Source organism: Ostrea edulis, chromosome 9 (assembly GCF_947568905.1).
Source record: "Ostrea edulis chromosome 9, xbOstEdul1.1, whole genome shotgun sequence".
NCBI classification, from domain to species: Eukaryota; Metazoa; Mollusca; class Bivalvia; order Ostreida; family Ostreidae; genus Ostrea; species Ostrea edulis.
The window spans coordinates 35,497,428-35,521,855 of record NC_079172.1 but is presented as its reverse complement, the minus strand read 5'-3'; the positions used below and the strand labels follow the sequence as shown (position 1 = coordinate 35,521,855).

The following is a 24,428-nucleotide window of genomic DNA, read 5'->3' as shown; positions in this document are numbered from 1 at the left end:
TATTTCTTTTAATATATATATATATATATATATATATATATATATATATATATATATATATATATATAAATATGTGAAAACCAGTCACGAAACATACAAAGAGAGATAACTGACAAAGCACGTTAATTAAATCCAAACCGCGCGGTTCCGTCACTATACATCTTATGTCGGCACTCTCTGAGGAATTATCTCTATCCATCCGTCTCACTTCCTAAATCAATTATGGAACTTTTTATGTCCGTCCGTTTCTCGCACTTCCCTGCCAATGTTATCTATAACTCGATTCTGAAATTTAAAACAACCCGAACATTTAAAAGCCTTGTAGATGTGCACTAAGGTTACAAAATTTCAATTTTAGGAGCAAACAATCCAAATCGGGATGGGACTAGGGTAAGCTTTTTCTGAATGTTTGTCACAGAGACTCTTTCTGCAGTCCAGAATATTACTCTAATGATGAAATGGCTGTGTTTAACTAATGCCAATAAATATACGGTAAGTTTCGGATGCTACATATATGAATTATTCATCGCTTGGGGACTTATTTCTATATATACATATATGTGTATATTTATTTATATATTCTCCATTCAAGGGCCATCAGGGAGCATATACAATTTTAACAATTAAATATTATAACTACATGATACCATATACACATGTATACCACACATGTATGTTAGGATTTCTGTATTAACATTGGTCAGGAATTGGCTCATAAGGATACATGTACTGATTGAAAATGCACCGTGCAACAAGGATGTTATATGGGAAGTAAAGTGAAACATTAGTATAGAATGTTGTCCCGAACTCCGAAGGTATCAAGGGACGGTACCTGTGCCAAGCCAAGTCAATCAGACTTGGCAGTCTTGTACCTTAGGCCTAAGTATTTGAAACAACTTTTTTTTTTTTTTTTTTTTTTTTACAGATATGTTTATTTGAAAGCGACAAAGAGTAAATTATACATGCAAGTAGTTATGCGACCCTTAATATTCTATATTTCTGTTTTGAAAACCATTTTACTGATTTGTTCGAGTATTTGTACATTTTCATTTGTCATGAACCAGATCAACTTATCATTGTTCATGTTACAAAAGTTCTTACAGCAGTTATTCACCAGTTCATATAAAACATTTCTTTTCTCCTCATCATGACAACATGACAATAAAAAATGTTTTTCATCGTCTAGTATATTGTATTACATCTAGTACAGTGTGTATCTTGCCTAGGAATACCTTGATATCAGCCTCTTTCAATATTTAATCTATGATCGAGCTGATATTTAATAATACTGTTATCTATTATTTAATATTAAGCGATATAAGCGCATGTGTTCAGACTTAATCCTAATATTATATAACGTCAGAACGGGGTAACTGTAAAATGTGAATCGAAACGAAATCTGCCGAAACGAAACCTACCGAAACGAAACAGATTGTAGAACCGAACTGTGTAATCATGATAATAAAAAAAATGGTATCTCAGGTCCCTGTGAAAGTTACCACATATAAATGAAATTCTCCTCTCTGTTGATGTGGTCTTTCGGGTTGACCGATACATTTTAAGCGGTCCATTGGTTAGCATGAAACATTGTTTGAAGAAGCTGTTGTCTGAGAAAGCTGAAAGCAGGAAGACGTTTAACCTCATATTTCATCTAACTGCTGAGGTGCGAGTACTTTCAATAATGGAAAAAAATCAAATAGTATACCATATTATATGAATACAATTCAGCAAGATATATATATATATATACAAATGTACATGTATTATTAAAAATTATTATTGATATGCAGTAAGTTTAAAGATAACTTTACATATCTGAGGTGTTGCTAAAACGGGAAATTGAAAACGGAACGGAAAACAGAAAATATCTTATGCAATGATATCAGGAGGTCAGCACTTTGTAAAATCAAAAGGCTTATGAACAAGGAAAGCAGAAATTACAAAGAGAACGGGAAGATATACTCAGAATCCACCGTTTGATATATTACATACAAATAAACAATATCCACATGCATACATAGATTTGTCTTTAGAGCAAAAAATACTGAAACATGTATTTATGCCCAAAGGCGGATCCAACGTCGGCGACCCCATCCCTTATTTAATGCGTTTGCCAAGACCTCCAACCCGTGAGACTGTAACTGAAATTTCTGGATCCGAAACTAATTGCACATGGTTTTCATGATTTAATCAACATCGGATATGTACTTTGTGCTTACTCACCCCCCTTTCCAACTTTTAAAACTTTATATCAGTCAACCCGAAAGCCTACATCAAAAGGGAGGCGAATTTTATTTATGTGTGGTAAAGTTCACAGGGGCACGAGATACTAATTTTGATTATCATAATTAAAAGAGTTTGGTTATATAATCTGTTTCGTTTCGTTTCGGTAGGTTTCCTTTCGCTAGATTTCGTTTCGTTTCGCACTTTACAGGTACCCTGTCAAAACGTGACCAAATTAACTTTTTAGTGGCAGGTAACCACAAATTTCAGAATGTTTTTTCATAGAGAGAGAGAGAGAGAGAGGGGGGGGGGGGGGGGGGGCAGCTGGAGGAGAAGTTTACTTCACATTTCTCTAAAATGTTTGGCAACCGATTAAAAAAGATGTTCTTTTCCTCAATCTTCAGAATCACCTATGGTGTGTTGGGGTGGGGTTTTCCCTTCCATTCATCGGTTCATGATTGCATTTTCAGGGGGGAGGGAGGGGGGGGCACACAGTCACTCAATATAACTTACTTTACATGTGAATATAACGAACTTTATGTGTAGATGTACTGTAACCAAAAAAAAAAAAAAAAAAAAAAAAAAAAAAAAATTAACGTTGTCAAAAAACGGGGGAGGGGGTGGTCTTCGTGCCTGTATATTAGGATTATACCGCCGCGCTTTTTCTATTTTACCTAAATAAAGTAAATTTTGGGAAGCTGATTTAATCCCAAGTTAGATTGTCTTGCTATCAATATTGCACATGTATATCTGACCTGTTTTCTGGATAAGTGAAAAAAAAGTGAAATGGGGGGTGGGGGGGGGGTGGTGCCAAGAATTTCTCTCTCTCTCTCTCTCTCTCTCTCTCTCTCTCTCTCTCTCTCTCTCTCTCTCTCTCTCTCCATTACATTTTGGTGATTTTGATAGAGAAGGAAGGTAAATTGATACTAATTTCATGTCGATATGGTAATTTATTTTACTATACCGAAACGCAGGCCCACACTCTTAACCGCATTTCAACACTCTTCGCAGGCTACATATGATAAACCATCAACGCTATTAAACTTTCATTACAGTGATATATTTTACAATACCAACCCGCAGGTCCCCACTCCAAATAGGTTATATGATAAAACCATCAACAGTATCAAACCTTCATTACAATCAGCGGAACATACCGGACCTGATTAATCAGCTGATTCTTAAACCGGTTCATATTTCAGAGCAAAATTAATCCGTAGTATGATTCAATATTTCAATATATTCTATAAAAGCATGCCGTTCCATAAAAATTGAAAATGTACGCACTATATAATATGATTTATCTATTCCAAATTAGAACCCTCTTGGGCAAACATCATACATGATTTTTTATAATATATATGACAAAGTTTCATAGGTAATTTTACAACACTATGTTTATAATCATGATAATAAAAAGAAGAGAGAACACACCAAAACAAAAAACAAAAAACCCAACAACACCAAAACAAAAAAACAAAACAAAACAAAAAACAAAACAAAAACAAAAACAAACAAACAAAACAAAACAACAACAAACAAATATTCAGAATATATGAAATATCACCAATAAGTAAAACTATATAGATTAAATTGTTGATTTATAACATCACTCGCGCCCATGAAGGGAAACAAAATTTTATATATTGTACCTATTTTTCAATCCCTAGTATCGTTTTTCATTTTTATGAAACAAATGTTTACTATACAATCTGATATAGCCAGTAACAGAACTCGGCGATTAAAATAAGATCCATACACACGTGTAAAATAAATATCAATTTACTCTAGTAATTCACGTTCTGGTCCCCGGGGCATAGTGTGGGAATGACTAACTTTAGGAAAGTTATTAGTTGCATTTGTAATTACAATTTTAAAAAAAGTAATTTGTAATTACGCATTTGTAATGTCAAGTCATTTTAAAGATTTCCAACCATCATTTAGTGTGACTCGTTGAAAATAGTCAATAAATCAAGCTAACGATAGCGAAAGGGAACGCACAGATGATTTAAAAAAAAAAAAATTCGCAATATAAAGTTTGATATACATGTAGAGCAAAGTTTACTTGATCATGATATATCATCAACGCAAATTGAGGAGAACAAAAAAAAACACAAAAAAAACCAACAAAAAAACCCTTCATTACTATCTCGAGACAGGGACCTGCATTAATCACACTGTCAACAAATTGTGAAACTCCGACACTTGAAATATTCTTCTCTTTTTCACGATTTTATGATTCGCCACACTTGATGTGAAGCGGGGTTGCAATGTGATAACTAACTGTTAAATGTTGCGTTGGCGGAGAAAATGTCTCTTTACAACAGAAATTCGTCATCACGGTTCATGCGTACCGGCTGATCCGGATGCATTGCAGGGTCACGTCGCACGTACATATATTGAAATCACCGTCTGTGAGGGATCTTGCATCTTTTACTTTTTACGTATGTGCGAGACTATAATGGATTAACTCTGGATTATATAATGGATTAATTCTAGATTATATAATGGATTAATTCTGATTGGATAAAGAACGGTTGGTATTATTTTTAAAGCTTGATTAGAATGTTTAATTTGTATTTTCATATCACATTATGACAAGTAGCCTATATATAAGAAATCTGATGAGGATACACTTCGGTATTTGAGAGAGCTGTAACCGAATCGTCAGATCACATAGATTGATTAACTTCAACCAGTCATGCATGTTTCGCGCATTCTTTTAAATACAAATGTATTCGTTTTAAACTTGTACTCGGTTTTAAAGTAAATGATATGCTGAACATATACAAGCACAGAGCGCTCTGCACCTATATGTTGTTTGCGTCAATGGTGGAACTTCAAAGGATTTAAAATTTTTTTCCTTTCTATTCTTTTCTTATTTCTTTGTAATGCTTAATGGCAGTTGTATAATTTCATTGTACTTGCTTACCTGTATATTCCCTTTTCGGTCTATCATTGGAATTCCATCCACCCAAAGGCGGATTTAACACCCCCCCCCCCCCCCCTATTGACCTAGAAGCATTTTGGCTTTCGGGGACTTCACTCTCAGCCCCTAGTGTATAATTGCATTCCATTAATTTTAAAATTTAATCATTCTTAGCCTTTTCTTTCTATCTTTATATCCCCCTTTTTTAATATTTTTTCATTATATCTATATTTATTGATTTATTTGTTTTTCATGTCAAGAAATTAAAGACATCCACCCCTTCCTTTCGTATAAACCTGGATCCTCCACTGAGCACTAACATGCCGTCACTAAGTATATTTCAACTCGTTTAATAGTTAATTTGATGGATCTGTTAATAATCCGCCCATGTTCATAAACGTGTCTTCAAGGAATAGTCTGCCAATATACATATATACATATGTATCAGCTGTGTAACTCCGAAACATAAAAAAAGAAGGTAGAATAACTGATGGTCGTCAAATTACCAAAAACAAGTCATTTGACGATTAATAATTATGAAAAATCGGACTTGTATATGAATGCGTAATATATCAACCACATACCAAATATTATGATCCGCCATTGACCTTGTTATTTTTTTCATAAATAGGTCAGATTCCGGATTTGTTAGGTCTGTCAGTGCAGTTTTAGAAAACATGGCTTCCGAGTTGGTAAGGGTAGTAATCTAATATTATACACAAATTTGCCCTTAATATCTACATTTTATTTAATGATTTCTTGTAATGAGTTGGTTGTAAGCAGATTGAGATGTTGATCTTGTACAAACATAAGCTGCCATGTCAGTATTTCGAATTTTCTCGGTATAACACGGGGTGTTTTCAGTAGGTTTATAGTTTTTAAAACATCAGATGATAGGGCATCTAAAACAGCTCCACAGATCCCGGCGCTTGAATTATACACCTATCTATATAATGATATGGAATGTGACAAGTCCCTGCGATTGACCTTTTCTTAATAACATATTAAATAAGTTGATCTGACATCGTGTTCATGCTGACGAGGAATTGGTACGGGCATTCATTAAGACCCTTTAGCTTGGTTGTCACGTATAGGTCAGTTCCGTATATACAGGCTGTGGATTCTGTGGTCAGTATTACAGGGCTGTGGATTCTGTGTCAGACCAGTGAACATTATATAGTACAGGGCTGTGGATTCTGTGGTCAGTATTACAGGGCTGTGGATTCTGTGTCAGACCAGTGAACATTATATAGTACAGGGCTGCGGATTCTGTGGTCAGTATTACAGGGCTGTGGATTCTGTAGTCAGTATTACAGGGCTGTGGATTCTGTAGTCAGTATTACAGGGCTGTGGATTCTGTGTCAGACCAGTGAACATTATATGTACAGGGCTGTGGATTCTGTGGTCAGCATTACATGGGAACATAGATTTACCCCAAAACACCCAAGAATACCCAAAACACCCCAAAATATCATAGAACAGCACAGTAAACAACCAATATCGTTCATATATTAAAGAAAAATTGAATTTTTTAGTAAAAATTTTAACCAATAAATAATTTAACCAATAGCATTTGGTGTAAAACAAACAATATGAATATTTCGTTAAATTATCAAAACAGTAAATTATTTGATGCAGCCGATTGCACAATCATGAGTCTTCTTTACTTTCGAATTATGTTTATTTTACAATCTACTCATATCTGCTTTGCAATGGTCTCCAGTAATTAAAGTTTAATTGCTTTTCTTTGATGTAATAATTTAGCCTATAATATCGATCATTGATTAAATATGAATTTTCATTTATTTTTTTTAAATATCAGTTAAAATCTAATTTTTTTTTTTCTTCTTTTTTTTTTTTTTTTTTTTTAGATTTTATTTAAATATGAAATATACATTTATATGTCATGTGACTCCGATGAGCAGGGAAAATTAACCGAGTTATCGATCTTGAAATAACTCTTTTATGTATATTGATACCATTTCAAATAATATACGGCGAAATTGTTCAGTTTTCTGCGTAAATAACATAGTTTTAACCAATATTTTATTTGAAATTGTGTTTTTGGGTCTTTTCATTGTGTTTTTGGGTGTTCTTGGGTGTTTTGGGGTAAATCTACGAGCCGGCATAACATGGCTGTAGATTCTATGGTCTGTATTACAGGGCTGTAGATTCTGTGGTCAGTTCAGTGTTACGAGGCTGTGTATTCTGTGGTCAGTATTACAGGGCTGTAGATTCTGTGGTCAGTATTACAGGGCTGTAGATTCTGTGGTCAGTTCAGTGTTACGAGGCTGTGTATTCTGTGGTCAGTATTACAGGGCTGTAGATTCTGTGGTCAGTATTACAGGGCTGTAGATTCTGTGGTCAGTTCAGTATTACAGGGCTGTAGATTCTGTGGTCAGTATTACAGGGCTGTAGATTCTGTGGGCAGTTCAGTGTTACGAGGCTGTGTATTCTGTGGTCAGTATTACAAGGACTGTAGATTCTGTGGTCAGTATTACAGAGCTGTGGATTCTCTGTCAGACCAGTGAACATTACAGGGGAGGTTGACAAAACACAGACAGTCATAGACTCACGGATGCACAGAAATAGATAAAAATAGTACAAATCACGGATTCATTTTGCACGGATGATAAAATTTTTCGTGCATTTTTTAACTATAGAATATGCTATTGATTTGTGACTTCGAACATACTTTGAATTTTTTTTTTTTTGTGCATGTAGGTAGGGGGTATGTAGGTAGAATCTACCAGTCACGGACATTTTCTTTGCATTGTTACGTCACTGTAATTGTTATAATAAACATGCGAAATTTACACTAAATTACAGACAGAAGACTATATTTCTTGAATAATATTTTATTTTATTCGTTATTTCTTATAATTCTACAATAAGAACAATTTACAGAATTTCCGTAACTTTGTTATCCGTGACTTAAAAAATCGTCCATGACTTTAAAATCGTCCGTGAATCCGTGACTTAAAAAAATCGTCCGTGACTTATCGTTTTTGCAATTTCCGTGATTTTATGTGTTTACGGATGTAATAAAATAATAATGATTAATGTGTTTCTAGTTTTTAATTTTTTTTTCAGTCACAGATGCCATAGTTTACGGAATATATATGAAATATGGATCTTGTAATATGAAAGAAATATAGTCTTCCGTCTGTAAATTTCACATGTTTGTAATGTGATGAAGGAATCGGAGAAATATTACATACAAATCAAGGACAGATTTTTCTTTCCAGTCACGGATAACAAAGTTTACGGATATTCTGTAAATTGAAGAATTTATATGAAATAATGATAAAATACTTGTATTACATGTTTGTGTCGCCTGTGTTACACGCAGTGGCGACATATAGAGATCACTATCCGTCGTCCTGCGTCGTCGTCTGGCGTCGTCGTCGTCACAAAAAATTTCTGTCACAGTTTTCTCAAGAACCACATGGGGCAACTCCCTGATATTTGGCACAGAGCATCAGTGTGGCCAACTGTATTGTGTAAGACATTTTCGAATCTGTCGCTTATCAACTTCCTGTTTGACGGGACTTAAGAATTTTTTACAGCAAAAAAATTTCTGTCACACTTTTCTCAAGAACCACATGGGGCAACTCCCTGATATTTGACACAGAGCATCAGTGTGGCCAACTGTATTGTGTAAGACATTTTCGAATCTGTTGCTTATCAACTTCCTGTTTGCCGGGACTTAGAATTTTTTACAGCAAAAAAATTTCATGCAGTCACACTTTTCTCAAGAACCACATGGGGCAACTCCCTGATATTTGGCACAGAGCATCAGTGTGGCCAACTGTATTGTGTAAGACATTTTCGAATCTGTCGCTTATCAACTTCCTGTTTGCCGGGACTTAGAATTACTTTTTCAACATTATACGTGATATATTACATATAGAATGAACTAGCAGGCGACACATGTCTTCCGGGGAAGACTTAATACTGCGTTATTTAATGTAATGAAAGAATCATGGAAATATTGCATACAAATCACGGACAAATGTTTGACGAAACAATTATGATTACGTCCCAATGCATTGAATATTTCCGTGACTGATAGATTCTAACTACATATTCCCTGGGATGTACACAAAACAATTCAAAGTCACAAATCAATTGATTTTATAATTTAAAAAATGCACGGACAATTTTATTATCCGTGCAAAATGAATCTGTGATTTGTACTATTTTTTCGATTTCCGTGCATCCGTGACTTCTCCTTGTTTTGTAAATGGCACATTACAGGGCTGTGGATTCTGTGTCAGACCAGTGAACATTAACAGAGCTGTGTATTCTGTGTCAGACCAGTGAACATTATATAGTACAGAGCTGTGAATTCTATGGTCAGTTCAATGTTACAGGGCTGTAAATTCTGTGGCAGTTCAGTATTACAGGACTGTAGATTCTATGGTCTGTATTACAGAGCTGTGGATTCTGTGGTCAGTATTACAGGGCTGTAGATTCTGTGGCAGTCCAGTATTACAGGGCTGTAGATTCTATGGTCAGTTCAGTGTTATGAGGCTGTGTATTCTGTGGTCAGTATTACAGGGCTGTGGATTTTGTGGTCAGTATTACAGGGCTGTAGATTCTGTGGTCAGTTCAGTGTTACGAGACTGTGTATTCTGTGGTCAGTATTACAGGGCTGTGGATTTTGTGGTCAGTATTACAGGGCTGTAGATTCTGTGGTCAGTTCAGTGTTACGAGGCTGTGTATTCTGTGGTCAGTATTACAGGGCTGTGGATTTTGTGGTCAGTATTACAGGGCTGTAGATTCTGTGGTCAGTTCAGTGTTATGAGGCTGTGTATTCTGTGGTCAGTATTACAGGGCTGTGGATTTTGTGGTCAGTATTACAGGGCTGTAGATTCTGTGGTCAGTTCAGTGTTATGAGGCTGTGTATTCTGTGGTCAGTATTACAGGGCTGTGGATTTTGTGGTCAGTATTACAGGGCTGTAGATTCTGTGGTCAGTTCAGTGTTATGAGGCTGTGTATTCTGTGGTCAGTATTACAGGGCTGTGGATTTTGTGGTCAGTATTACAGGGCTGTAGATTCTGTGGTCAGTTTAGTACTACAGGGCTGTAGATTCTGTGGTGAGACCAGCATTTCAGAATCATGGATTTTGTGGTGAAACGTTCCCGTGGTTCTGGATATTCTGGGTTCCTAGTCAGGGATTTTGTTTAACATTCGTGGCTCTGTGACTGTTGTTTCAAAACTCTTGTGCCCAGCAGGAGTTTTCAATGGAGATGTCTCCATCCCGTTAGCTTCCTGGGGGTGGACTGGGACAGGGCACTGGGTGGATAAATTGTTTATGTGTTATATAGACGTCACCAGCTGTAGGTGTGAAATGCTTTAAATTTTTACCTATATAGTATTCATTCCAACACCTACCATGATACATCCCATATTTAGTTTTCCTGATCAAAAAATGTCCATCGTTTTCATTATTGGTGCTGTAGTAGTTGTTGGATTAGATTTTCACATTTTTGACTTCTCCAAAACCATAGGACCAAATTCAGCCAAACTTGCACAAAATATCTGTAAGTAATTAAAGGGGATTCAGGTTAGGCCAAAATAAAATGTATGTGTGTTTCCTATTTCACTCCCCCCAAAATTAGGTAGGGTAGGTAGGTAAACATTTTATTTTACTGAAACATTTTACTTGAAAACTTAGTTTTTGATACACTTTGAATACATGTCTATATACATTACAAATACTTTTCAAACATTTTGAAGATGAATAGTAGTCAAAATGTAAATCAGAGAAACTCGAACAAAAAAAGAAAAAAAGAATTGCAGATTTTTATTTCATTCATATATTATTGTCAATAAAATCTTTAGGGTTGTCAGCAAAAAAGTAGATAGGGTCGGGAAACCGGAAACACACATGTATTTTATTTTGACCTTAGTTCAAATGAAGGGTCATGCTTCCTTATGTAGGGAGTTACAGTGGTACAGTGACCTGGAAGTGGAGCCTCAGTAGGGGTTTAAAGTTCATGTTTATGTTGAATGAATATTCCTTAAACTGAGATTTGGTGCCCTGGACTGGACTTATATATAATACACTTTCAAAGTTAGCTATGGTGATTCATTTTGGCTGTGTCCTGCTTTAATCATGTATTAAGATTTGCTCCGTATGCACAATTTCAATTTTCAAATTTTGAAATAAATGTATGTAGTGTTTTTAATTTTGCCAATAGAGTAATTGATACAAAATCTGAGCTCCAGAATGTACAAGACACCCGACATATTCTGAGATATTTTGAATAACAAAATTTTTAAGTTGTATTTAATCGTATTGATCAGATATTTTTAAGTCTTAGATTGTGTTTTTAAAATGAATCATAATACTTTTTATATTCTTTTAACATAAATGTATAGGTGACCAGAATTTTTGATTAATTGTAATGATCGTAGCGTAAAGAATTATGAATGCTAAAAACATAGTGGATATTGGAATAGATATTTATTTAGCCCCCCTACCCCAGTCTGATATCAAGGGGGAGGGGGGGGGGGATCACCTCATCATTTCTAAATTTCTGGATTAAACACTGTATGTGGTTGAAATATCATGAATGATGGTAATTTACTACTAGAGTAACTAGCATGGGTCCCTGGATTATTTGTTTAGTTATAAATCTAAAATCTTATTTATAAGAGGATTTTTCACTGTCAGTATAAATCAATATAAATGATTTTGTCATCTATAAGGTATATATATGTATGAATTATTGTGGAGTATTAGGCCCCAGCTCTTTGTAATAAAACACTGCTATTTTAAGGTTACTGTACCTAACTTTGGTGTCTCAGCCCTTTGTGAGCAATGTGACATCCAGGTTAGTGTTGTAGGCCATGGGTCTCTTGTTAAATTAACAGTCATTTAGATGTGAAAGATATCAGTTATAAATATATGTGTACAATGTCGACCCCTGACTTACATTTGTATGATTGTGTAATGTCATTCTTCATATTATTTTACATGTAGTGTAAGTGTATGTCAGGGTCATCTAATGTTTGGGTTTTTATTCTGATTAACCTACTTTCAGCTGAGATGGGTACTTGCTGTCTAGATAACTTTAGATCTAGGTTATTTTACCTGGCTGTTTATGATGTTTAAGTTCAACATACTGTATTTATCATCTCTGTGTTTATTAAGTCCATAGTCATCTATCTAGTAATGGAATTTGTAGGTGAAATTGAATTCGTAAATAGTTTTGAAATCTGTGTGAATCTATAAATAGTTCTGAAATCTGTGTGAATCCGTAAATAATTCTGAAATCTGTGTGAATTCGTAAATAATTCTGAAATCTGTGTGAATTCGTAAATAATTCTGAAATCTGTGTGAATCCATAAATATATCTGAAATCTGTGTGAATTCATAAATAATTCTGAAATCTGTGTGAATTCATAAATAATTCTGAAATCTGGGTGAATCCGAAAGTGGATTTTAGTTCAACCGGCATGCAATAAATGTCTGATTTGTGAGGATTGTATGCTGTGATCATCGTCACAAACCACGCCTATATACTGTCTCCGTTCACTCCGGGACTCGGTAAGCTTGGGTAGTGACGATGGCTGTTGCTCATGCATTACAACTGCTGTTACAGGGAGATGAGGTTAAATATTTGTTACTTTGGTTTGATAGATAGTGAAGACATTTGGAGACTAAGTTTTATAAATGAATCATAAGAAAATATCCTGCATCATATACATGTACCTAAATTTGTGTATAATATGTCATTAAGGAACATTTTGCAATGCACATTGAAGAGTTGACGAATAAGTGAGAACATTTTCTATGTAAGCTATTGAATGATTACGAAGTATGATTAAAAGAAAAAAAACCCAAAAAGAAACAGTATAATTAGAAAATGGCAATGCACAGGATTCAGTGGCTTAAAATATGTATGATGGAATTATGTAGAATGCAAGACAAAAGTAGTTGCACTCAATCATCCATTTGATCCATGTCTTTACTGTTTATTACTCTTTGTCATGTTTATTGGATCAAAGACCTTTAGAAAATATGGAAAATGAGAGGTACAAATGCATTAGTGAGCAGCTGAACTATCAATAATTGACTGAAAAGCTAGTTCATGTTTATATATCATACTGTATTACACGGTATCACTAAAAAGCTCTGTAAATCAGATATGTAATTGGAGACAAAATGTTGGTTGCCAAGGTAACAGCTACATATATATTCACACAAATGAAATCTATAGAAAATATGAAAGGCGGCCTTGTAAGTAGGTATAGTCTTAACTCTACTTGTAATGTACTAAGGTATATTGATTGACTGAGAAAATACCAACAGATGTCAATGGAGTTTGAATGAAATGTCACTCAAAGCTGTGAAGAAACCAAAGTAGACTGTGAACATATCAATGTACAAGTGATAATTATTACAATTTCCACACATTTTTAATGAAGGAAATGTTATAATTTTGGAGTATTTTGTAGTTTGTCATTTCCCCCGTATTTTGTTCTTGTAGACGTCGTCAAGTGACTGTGGGCAAGACATCAACATGTGTAGCACCATCGACAGCAGCTGTCTGCAGGGTTCAGTCGTAGACTCCATGGATTTCATGCAAAACAGGCCAGCGATGAGCTCATTCCCGCACGAGGACTCAAGCTCGAGCAGTAACGATGCAGCAGCTTCTAAGAAATTTAAACGCAGCAAGGAAGATAAGGTCTGCTTGGTGTGTGGTGATAAGGCGCTAGGTTACAACTTCAACGCCATCACATGTGAATCCTGCAAGGCTTTCTTTAGAAGAAATGCACTAAAATCAGATGTAAGTTGTGGGTTGTTTTAAAATTATTAGATTTGATGAGCTTTTCTGGTTGGGAAATAGTTTGAATTATAGTTTGAGAATGATTTTTTTCTTTTTATGTATACAGATAAATGTATGTAGTACTTAATGGGGCATTTACAAATTATCTGTCTGTGAAATACTGGATACTGGGTAAATTATTTATCTGCGAGATCCTAATTACTGGGTAAATCTTCTGTCTAAGAGATAGTACTGAGTAAATTATCTGTCTCATATTCGGTTTAAATTAAATGTCTATGAGATACAGTGTAAATTTAATATTTGTCTGTGTCAGATACTAAGTAAATCATCTTTCTGTGAGATACTGGATGAATTATCTGTCTGTGAGATATGGTGTAATGCCCAAATTATCTATCTGTGAGATACTGAGTAAATTATCTGTCTCGATCAGACTGTCTGAGATTCTGAGTAAATTATCTGTGTTATTTTCCGGGTACTGGGTAAATTATCTGTCTGAGATACAGTGTACTAGCTGAATTATATGTCTGTGAGATATGATGTAAATTATGTCTGTGAGATACGTTGTAAATTATGTGTCTGTGAGATACGGTGTAAATTATCTGTCTCTGAGATATGGTGTAAATTATCTGCATGTGAGACACAGTGTAAATTATCTGAGATACTGAGTAAATTATCTGTCTTAGATTCGGTTTAAATTAAATGTCTGTGAGATACAGTGTAAATTATCTGTCTGTCAGATACTGAGTAAATCATCTTTCTGTGAGATACTGGATGAATTATCTGTCTGTGAGATATGGTGTACTGCCCAAATTATCTATCTGTGAGATACTGAGTATATTATCTGTCTCGATCAGACTGTCTGAGATTCTGAGTAAATTATCTGTGTTATTTTCCGAGTACTGGGTAAATTATCTGTCTGAGATACAGTGTACTAGCTGAATTATATGTCTGAGATATGATGTAAATTATCTGTCTGTGAGATACGGTGTAAATTATCTGTCTTTGAGATACGGTGTAAATTATATGTCTCTGAGATACGGTGTAAATTATCTGCGTGTGAGACACAGTGTAAATTATCTGTCTGAGATACTGAGTAAATTATCTGTCTGAGATTCTGAGTAGATTATCTGTCTGAGATACTGAGTAGATTATCTGTCTGAGATTCTGAGTAAATTATCTGTCTGAGATACTGAGTAAATTATCTGTCTGAGAGATACTCTGTAAATTCAGCGATATATCCTGATAAATATTCCAATCATCAAAATTAACCAATATCTGTCACATATGCATTCAAGTACAGTGTATTACCTTGTTGTTATAGAGAAACCATAAATCACACTCTGTCACAAAATGACCAACATCAACCTAGAAATAAGATGGAGGATATTTGTTTTCAAATATTTATTGAATAAGAGTAATTGAAATAATAGTAATGCATGAATGGTGTCCAAGTCAGTATTTATTGTGAGAGTTCGTCCTGCCTCGTGTGTCCATATCATGCAGAGCTCCAGGTTGGTTCAGAATCCTTCTCGAAAACATACATGTATAAGGGCCAGTGGTCTGTAAGGAGATCGAGAGAAAAAAATTATTTGAGAATCTGCTTGCAGGTAACCAAACCTTTGCTTCCTAAAATTTAATTCCAGGGAAAATTGATTTTTTTCAGCAAGCCTTTGTTTATGGTATTCAATGTATAATGAAAGTATAATGCACAATTTTGAAGGATTTAAATCAAATTAATTGTTTATTGTTATTAAAATATTTATAAAAGTGAAGTAGATGAAATTCACATGACTGGTAAATGATTAGAAGCAGGCCTTTTTGCACTTGAGACTTTTTTTGAAGAGTTAATTATCTGCCCTACTCAAAAATAAGAATAAACTCATTTTCTAAATATGGGTGTGGTAAATGATTAATTTTATTTTATATTTTCATAAAGAGAAAGTGTATGTAACTTTCTACCAAGAGATTTATATGAAAATATAATTTCTTTTAAAACTATTTTAATAAAACATGCTCTTCCCATAGACTTTAATGTTAAATTCTAGATGAAATTAAAATCAAGCAATAAACAAAATTTTGAAAATTTCTATGGTGGATTATTTTTGTGATGAACCCTTCAAAATGATACCCTGATTTAAATACCCACCATCCATTTACTAAATATGAAATATGGTTGTTAATATACATTGAATACCTTTCATAGTCTTTAGAATATGTAACTATGTAAACAGTCTGTCTCAAGGGCTCCAGTGAACCCTCAGAAAGTCTTAATTTTCTTATAATTTATAGAAGAGCTCATTACCAACATGATTTCCCATCATTTGAGTGATGCAATCTCTCACTTTTGAAATAAATAGATAAAATGTTTATTCGGTATACATGTGAATATACATTATACATACAAATATAAGTACATTGTGCATACCCAGGATAACCCCTGAAAGCTCTAAAGCTTATTTCCCCTGGGGTCCTTTGATGCACGGATGTTGTCGCTAGGGGGTCATTTTGTGGGAGGAGACCGGAGTATCATCTTTATGATGTCATCATTGCAGGGCTACATCATTTGATCATAATATAAGGAAAATAATAACAGAGATGCAAAGAAAAGCACAAATTAATGTCGTTAGGCAAACAAAGTCCCTGTTATATAATCTCTTTGTCTTTACTACATTTTTAGCTCACCTGAACCGAAGGTTCAAGTGAGCTATTCTGATCACATTTTGTCCGGCGTCTGTCTGTCCGTCTGTCTGTCTGTCCGTCTGTCTGTCTGCAAACTTTTCACATTTTCAACTTCTTCTCCAGAACCACTGGGCCAATTACAACCTAACTTGGCCAAAAGCATCCTTGGGTGAAGGGCTTTCAAGTTTGTTTAAATGAAGGGCCATGTCCCTTTCAAAGGGGAGATAATCACAAAAATGCAAAAATAGGGTGGGGTCATTTAAAAATCTTCTTCTCAAGAACCACTAAGCCAGAAAAGCTGAGATTTACATGAAAGCTTCCTGACATAATGCAGATTCAAGTTTGTTCAAATCATGGGCCCCAGGGGTTATATGGGGCCACAATAGGGGATCAAAGTTTTACATACAAATATATAGGAAAAATCTTTAAAAATCTTCTTCTCAAGAACCACTAAGCCAGAAAAGCTGATTTTTACATGAAAACTTTCTGACATAAGTTTGTTCAAATCATGGCCCCCGGGGATAGGATGGGGCCACAAGGGGGGATCAAAGTTTTACATACAAATATATAGGAAAAATCTTTAAAAATCTTCTTCTCAAGAACCACTAAGCCAGAAAAGCTGATTTTTACATGAAAACTTTCTGACATAGTGCAGATTCAAGTTTGTTCAAATCATGGCCCCCGGGGATAGGATGGGGCCACAAGGGGGGATCAAAGTTTTGCACACAAATATATAGGGAAAAACTTTAAAAATCTTCTTCTCAAGAACCACTAAGCCAGAAAAGCTGAGATTTACATGAAAGCTTCCTGACATAATGCAGATTCAAGTTTGTTCAAATCATGGGCCCCTGGGGTTGGATGGGGCCACAATAGGGGATCAAAGTTTTACATACAAATATATAGGAAAAATCTTTAAAAATCTTCTTCTCAAGAACCACTAAGCCAGAAAAGCTGATTTTTACATGAAAACTTTCTGACATAGTGCAGATTCAAGTTTGTTCAAATCATGGCCCCCGGGGATAGGATGGGGCCACAAGGGGGGATCAAAGTTTTGCACACAAATATATAGGGAAAAACTTTAAAAATCTTCTTCTCAAGAACCACTAAGCCAGAAAAGCTGAGATTTACATGAAAGCTTCCTGACATAATGCAGATTCAAGTTTGTTCAAATCATGGGCCCCTGGGGTTGGATGGGGCCACAATAGGGGATCAAAGTTTTACATACAAATATATAGGAAAAATCTTTAAAAATCTTCTTCTCAAGAACCACTAAGCCAGAAAAGCTGATTTTTACATGAAAACTTTCTGACATAGTGCAGATTCAAGTTTGTTCAAATCATGGCCCCCGGGGATAAGATGGGGCCCCAAGGGGGGATCAAAGTTTTACACACAAATATATAGGGAAAAACTTTAAAAATCTTCTTCTCAAGAACCACTAAGCCAGAAAAGCTGAGATTTACATGAAAGCTTCCTGACATAATGCAGATTCAAGTTTGTTCAAATCATGGGCTCCGGGGGTTGGATGGGGCCACAATAGGGGATCAAAGTTTTACATACAAATATATAGGAAAAATCTTCTTCTCAAGAACCACTAAGCCAGAAAAGCTGAGATTTACATGAAAACTTTCTGACATAGTGCAGATTCAAGTTTGTTCAAATCATGGGCTCCGGGGTAGGATGGGGCCACAAGGGGGATCAACGTTTTACATACAAATATATAGTTAAAATCTTTTTCTCTAACCACTGAGTCAGAAAAGCTGATATTTACAAGAAAACTTTCTGACATAGTGCAGATTCAAGTTTGTTCAAATCATGGTCCCCGGGGGGTAGGATGGGGCCACAAGTGGGGGGGGGGGTCAAAGTTTTACATACAAATATAGAAAAAAGCTTTAAAAGAACCATTGGGCCAAAGAAGTTGACATTTACATGAAAGCTTTCTGACATAGTGTAGATTCAAGTTTGCAGAGGGTAGTTTGGGCCATAATAGGGACCAAGGTTTTACATGCAAATATATATGGAAAGTCTTCAGATATGGGCCAAGGTGACTCAGGTGAGCGATGTGGCCCATGGGCATCTTGTTATTGAAATAGAATTGTTTATTAAAAATCCCACCAATAGGCATTTAGATATATGGGTGTGTGTGTGCATTATATAACAGTTTCCAGACTATTTTGGCCTTTCATGAACTTATATTAATGGGCTACAGTTCAAGTTTGATTTTGGGCATATTGACCTATTTTTGAAAGGGTTATGGACCTTGAAATTAGCATATAATGCCACAAAGTGAGGCATTTTATGATGCTTGTCTCTACAATGAGATCCAGTTCCTCCAGGCATAGACAAAAATATAAAGCTTAATGAGTGATGTTGAAAATCACTTTTCAATAATCTTAAGTTTTTTTTATAATGATGCCAGAATTTTGGCTATCTGGCAAAAAATAATGAAAGGGCTATATTTTAAGGTACAAAATCCCTTGATTTTACCTAATATTTATAAATTGTCATGTTGTAAGAAATCAAAACATATTTATGATATATTGAACAATAACGATACTGAACCAATCTGTAAAACAAAATGGAGCACTCTATTTGGACTTGAAGAAAGTGAACGGAGAACAATTTATAAGTTACCATTTAAGTTAACAAAAAATTCAAGATTTCAATGGTTCCAATATAGACTTTTTAATAGAATTTTGGCTACAAACACTTTCCTGCATAAAATTAAGAGGAAGGATACAAAAAGCTGTATATTTTGTAAATTGGAAGAAGAAACATTGGAACACCTCTTCTGGGAATGTGTAAATGTTCAATCCTTTTTAGATACTATGGAAACATATGTTGAAGAAAATACAAATCTACAGTTATCTATTACAAAAAGAAATTTTTTGCTGGGATTTCTTGATAAAAATAAATATATTCAAAACACACTTTTTCTGTGGTTAAAGTACTACATATATACAATGAGGTGTACAGAAAAGACATTAAATATACATATGTATATAGTAGTAGCGATATCTCATTTGAAAAAGAGCTATGAGACCTTGAAATACATCTTCTATAAAATTGGTGAAAAAACAAAATTTGACACAACCTGGAATGGATGGAACCTTTTATTCAATTGAAACAGCCTTTTGATATATTCTCTCTTCTCTCTCTCTCTCATAAAATGTTTTTTCTGTAAATTGGAGATTGATGCATATGCCATTTGTGTTGATATTACAGAATAGAAGAAAATAAAGAATTATAAAATTTTGGCTATCTGCCATTTTGTTGATGAATGTCACTTCGTTCTGCTATGTGTCAGACACCTTAAACTTGCATTCACTTAAACTGCTTAAATACAGTTTATTTAGGAATCTTTTATTTTTCAGCAACCAAAATGCTTGTTTCAAAATGACTGCCTGATTGATGTGCGCACGCGGCGGTTCTGCCCTCACTGCCGCCTACAAAGATGCCTGGATGTCGGAATGAAGAAGGAAATGATACTGGGTAAGGGAGTTAACTCAAAAAAAAAAATTAGAGTATCTTTGTATCAGTTGCATTCTTCAGTCATGATGTAAAATTCTCCAACTTAGTGATTATTTCTCCTTGCCTTATTTTGAGATGATAAACGGACTACTTCTGATGGATTTCTTGAAATCCTATAGACATATTGTTTTCCATGGCATTAAAAGTCCATCGATGGATTACTTTTGCCGTTCAGACCCTGCTTCTCCTTGTGTGCTCCATTCTAATTTCTATTTTGATATTTAGGTTGCCTCTAATTCATTGCAAAGGAATTTTATGACCAAGGGTAGAGCAGAAATGTGTACCAATGTAGGATAAAAATGTACCTAAAATAGCGGGATCAGGGAGAGACATTATAATTATATATAGTATTTAGACATGTGTACCAATGTAGGATAAAAATGTACCTAAAATAGCGGGATCAGGGAGAGACATTATAATTATATATAGTATGTAGACATGTGTACCAATGTAGGAGAAAATGTACCTAAAATAGCAGGATCAGGGAGAGACATTATTATATATAGTATGTAGACATGTTATGAAGTGAAAGTGACAATTCCACACCTGCTGGCTGTTTAATTCACCTCTGTTTACTCTACAGTCAGCATGGTGTGTTATTATATTGATTTCTCAGATTGTAAAACACACGGCAGATTTAGAAATGGTGTGCATTTACCACATTCATGTGTCAATTCAATTCTGATATACATTTCACACTTAGTACTTGCTATACATCATTCCCTGTAATTGGATTTTTTTTTGGATGAAATCTTGTATTGATTCATAAAGGGAGCTGAAATTCCCAAATCACTTAGTTCGAACCTTACGTAATTGCTAACAGCATTGTCTTTAGAAATAACAATTCGATTTAGAAGCTGTTAACCTAGCTGTTTTCAGATTTTGTGTGCCCTGTTCACTTTAAACGTTTTACAAAACCGTATTCACAGGCAGCCAGTCATCTCTACTAATGGATTTACTGCCTGATATTGATCGGCATGAACCATTTGTACTAAGAAGATTATAGAGTTTCATAAAAGTTATTTCTTTCTCTGCTGCAGAGATTTTAAAGACTTTGTCTACCTGTGTCGTTGATAAGTGGACTAGGTCGGAGCTGATCAAGCTCCTTGTGGATCAGATTAGAGGTTATATCAGATTATTCTCAAGTTAAGTTAGTTACACTGGTAGCATTGTACAGTTGGTCAAGACAGATTATGAACTGTGTTGGAGATAAAGTAGACAACAATGATTGACATAAATAAAGATTAGAACTTTAACCCTTGTGATGGCAAATTGGCCTGCAGAACTACTTTCTTGTTATGAAGAATTCAAAAGATAAGAACAGAATGAAACAATATTAAAGATGTTTTATCATTTAGTTTATTATACCCCATGCAATGAAGTTGTAGAGGGTATAATGTTTGACCCGTCCGTCCGTCTGTCAGTCCCTTTCTTTTCAGTGTGACTCCTCTGACACCGTTCAACAGAATTTCGTGAAACTTTGTAATTAATAAGGACACACTGTGTAGATGTGCATAGTTCCAGGAAATTCTGATTCAATAATTTTTCTAGGAGTCATGCCCCTTTTGAACATAGAATTTCAAGCCCGTCTGTCCTGTTCTTGTCAGTGCAACTCCTCTGAGATCGTTCAACAGAATTTCGTGAAACTTGGTGGTTAATAAGGACATACTGTGTAGATGTGCAAATTCCAGGAAATTCTGATTCAATAATTTTTCTGGGAGTCATGGCCCTTTTAAACTTCGAATTCCGAGCCCGTCTGTCATGTTCTTGCAGTGCATAGCATTATGTGAGGCATTGTCAAGCAATGTTGGAGCATTGGGTATGTGAGCTTGCTCACTTTTTTTTCATTACGTTTACAGCAAATAAGAATTGTTAGTTCCCAGCACTTGACTAAGCCTTTTTTACTGGCAAAGAGGAGACAACTCTATCAGGTGCCCTGCTGTAGACCATTGTGCTTAGGATTAAAATTCGCTCTCAACAAAAGATAGGGTTGAATTTGACTGTAAGGAATTTTAGAAAAATATGTCTAAAAAGAGGGGATAATTCTCCTCTGGTAAGTTAATGTACCATAAGGACAGGAATGAATGCAAGATAATAGAGGGTCATCTCACAGTGGTTTGATTCAACTTCGTGATTACTATAGTTAATTCCTGTATTATTCAGATGAGACAGAAAGAAAGGCAAGAATGCAGAAGGTAGCCATGAATAGACAGATGAAACAAAAACATCCACAGGTTGATGATATCATGGTCAAACATGAGCCAGCCAGCATTGAAAGTGAGGCCACCAGCTCCATGCCCGATACACAGAACAGCGGGGATGACAAAAATTCCATGGGATTTCCCAGCATTGCCTTCGGGAGTTCCCAGCCAATGAGTTTACCAGCTATGTCCCCAGATTCTTTGCCCAAGGATCTGAGAATGTACCGAGTACTGAATGAAGAAGAAAAGACTATGGTGGATGAATTGACTGTGACATATTTAGAGACTCTGGGAGGGTTTGCAAATGAAACTCACGTTAACAAGGAAGAAAGTTACTCCAATGCTGAGGAATTAATCAACAATTCCGAAATTGCAGTGCGCAGACTTATCAAATTTGTGAAAAAAATTGCTCAATTCCGTGGCATGAGTCAGGAAAATCAGGTGGCATGTCTGAAATCCTGCGTCCTAAACGCCTTGTTGCTACGATCGGTCAACTTTTATGATGTGGAGAACGACGCCTGGAAAACACCAACAGGAAGCATTCCGACCAGCGTGTTAAAATGTGCCACAGGTTTTAATGATCTCCATGATGCTCACACATCATACTGTGCGGGGCTGAAAAAACTGACAAGGGATGACAGTAGAATCATGGCTCTAATTCAGACAATCACCGTGTTTAATCCGGACGGACAGAACCTCGAAAACAGACAAGTCATATCGGACTTACAGGATCAGTTTATTCTGCTTCTGCGACACTATCTGGAGTCACAAGTCTCCTTTCTGCACTCTCAGATTTTTTTCTCGAGTATTTTGCAGAAGATATCGGAACTGAAAGGTCTCGGAGAAGATCATGCCCGCATTCTGTTACAGATCAACTCCAACAAAATCGAACCGCTTATGTTAGAAATTTTGAATCTACAGTGACAATATTGAGAAGAGGATTGGATTTCTGTCCATAAGAAGAGTGCTTGAAATCGATCAGGAAACATTCCCATTTAAGTGAAGAAATGGCAGCTTTTGAGTTTTACATTAAGAAATTGATGTATTTAGATTTTTTTATATTCAAATATTATTTGCATTGTTGTACTCTGTCATTCACTTCAAATGACATTAATTTTGTCATGTTTTATAGGAACTATTTATAAAAGTTGAAACAACACATATATTTCAAATTTTTCGCTTAAGGACCCCCTATAAGCTTATTAAGAAAATTTATTTGACAACCAGAATAACGCTCTCTCAAAGAAATCAACCACAGCTTTTTCATAATAGGGTGTGGGGCTTCTTAATTCCCTAAATACCACATTACTAAGTGAAAATAATGTTTCAATAAATTAGAAAATTATACAACTAAAACAGCGAAATTTATTTCGTAATGTTGTACCTCATAAAGCCATTAGAATAGCAAATAACACAATAGCAAACTTTGAAAATCATTTAGTAAGTATTATTAAAGGGCAGATCACTCTAAGTGCAGAAATTTTCCAGGTTGATTTGAGAGAAAGTAATTCTGTGACAGCATTCCCTTTTTTTTCATTCGACAAGAATAAATGTCTACCAATATAAAACTGTATTAATATTTAGTAAAGGTATCAATGAAGCACAACTGTATGTTTGTCTTGATCAGATTGAAATGAAACTCACCCATGTGCTATATTTAAAGGTTTCTTAGGCAGGTACACATTAGTGCTATCCAAAGTTTGTTTTGAGTTTTAACATCCAAACAGAACTTTCTTTTAGCTATTGAATACAGTGGCTGCTTTACTGCATTAGGAAGTGTATATATGTAATATACTTATCATGTGCATAATATTAATATAAAAATGATTTGGCTTTATGATTTTTTAAGGAGAGACAGAGAGTGTGTGTGAAGATTTTTATGTAGCACAGTTTATTATTTACTCAGTCTTTATGGAGACATACACTATTACTACATATATTTCACATTTCTAAAATGTGTGCTGGTGTGCTGTGCTAATTTCTTGATGTAAATCAAATGCACATGTAATTTTTATATATTCAATGTGCACCATTAACTGAATGTTATAAAAGTGATTGATACCA

General features: G+C 35.0%; 1 protein-coding gene across 2 annotated transcripts; it reads left to right on the top strand.

Moving 5' to 3' along the window:
• Window positions 1-301: 301 nt before the first annotated feature.
• On the top strand, window positions 302-24,428 carry LOC125657607 (nuclear hormone receptor HR96-like). 2 transcript variants are annotated; one of them, XM_048888296.2, is made up of 5 exons: window positions 3,044-4,759; window positions 5,784-5,844; window positions 13,657-13,956; window positions 20,007-20,124; window positions 22,327-24,428. In XM_048888296.2, the coding sequence occupies exons 2-5, from the start codon at window positions 5,830-5,832 to the stop codon at window positions 23,286-23,288; spliced, it is 1,395 nt and encodes a 464-aa protein (XP_048744253.1). In that variant the 5' UTR covers window positions 3,044-4,759; window positions 5,784-5,829; the 3' UTR covers window positions 23,289-24,428. The 2 variants fall into 2 exon arrangements, with proteins under 2 accessions (XP_048744255.1, XP_048744253.1); XM_048888298.2 differs by lacking the exons at window positions 3,044-4,759; window positions 5,784-5,844 and adding an exon at window positions 302-390.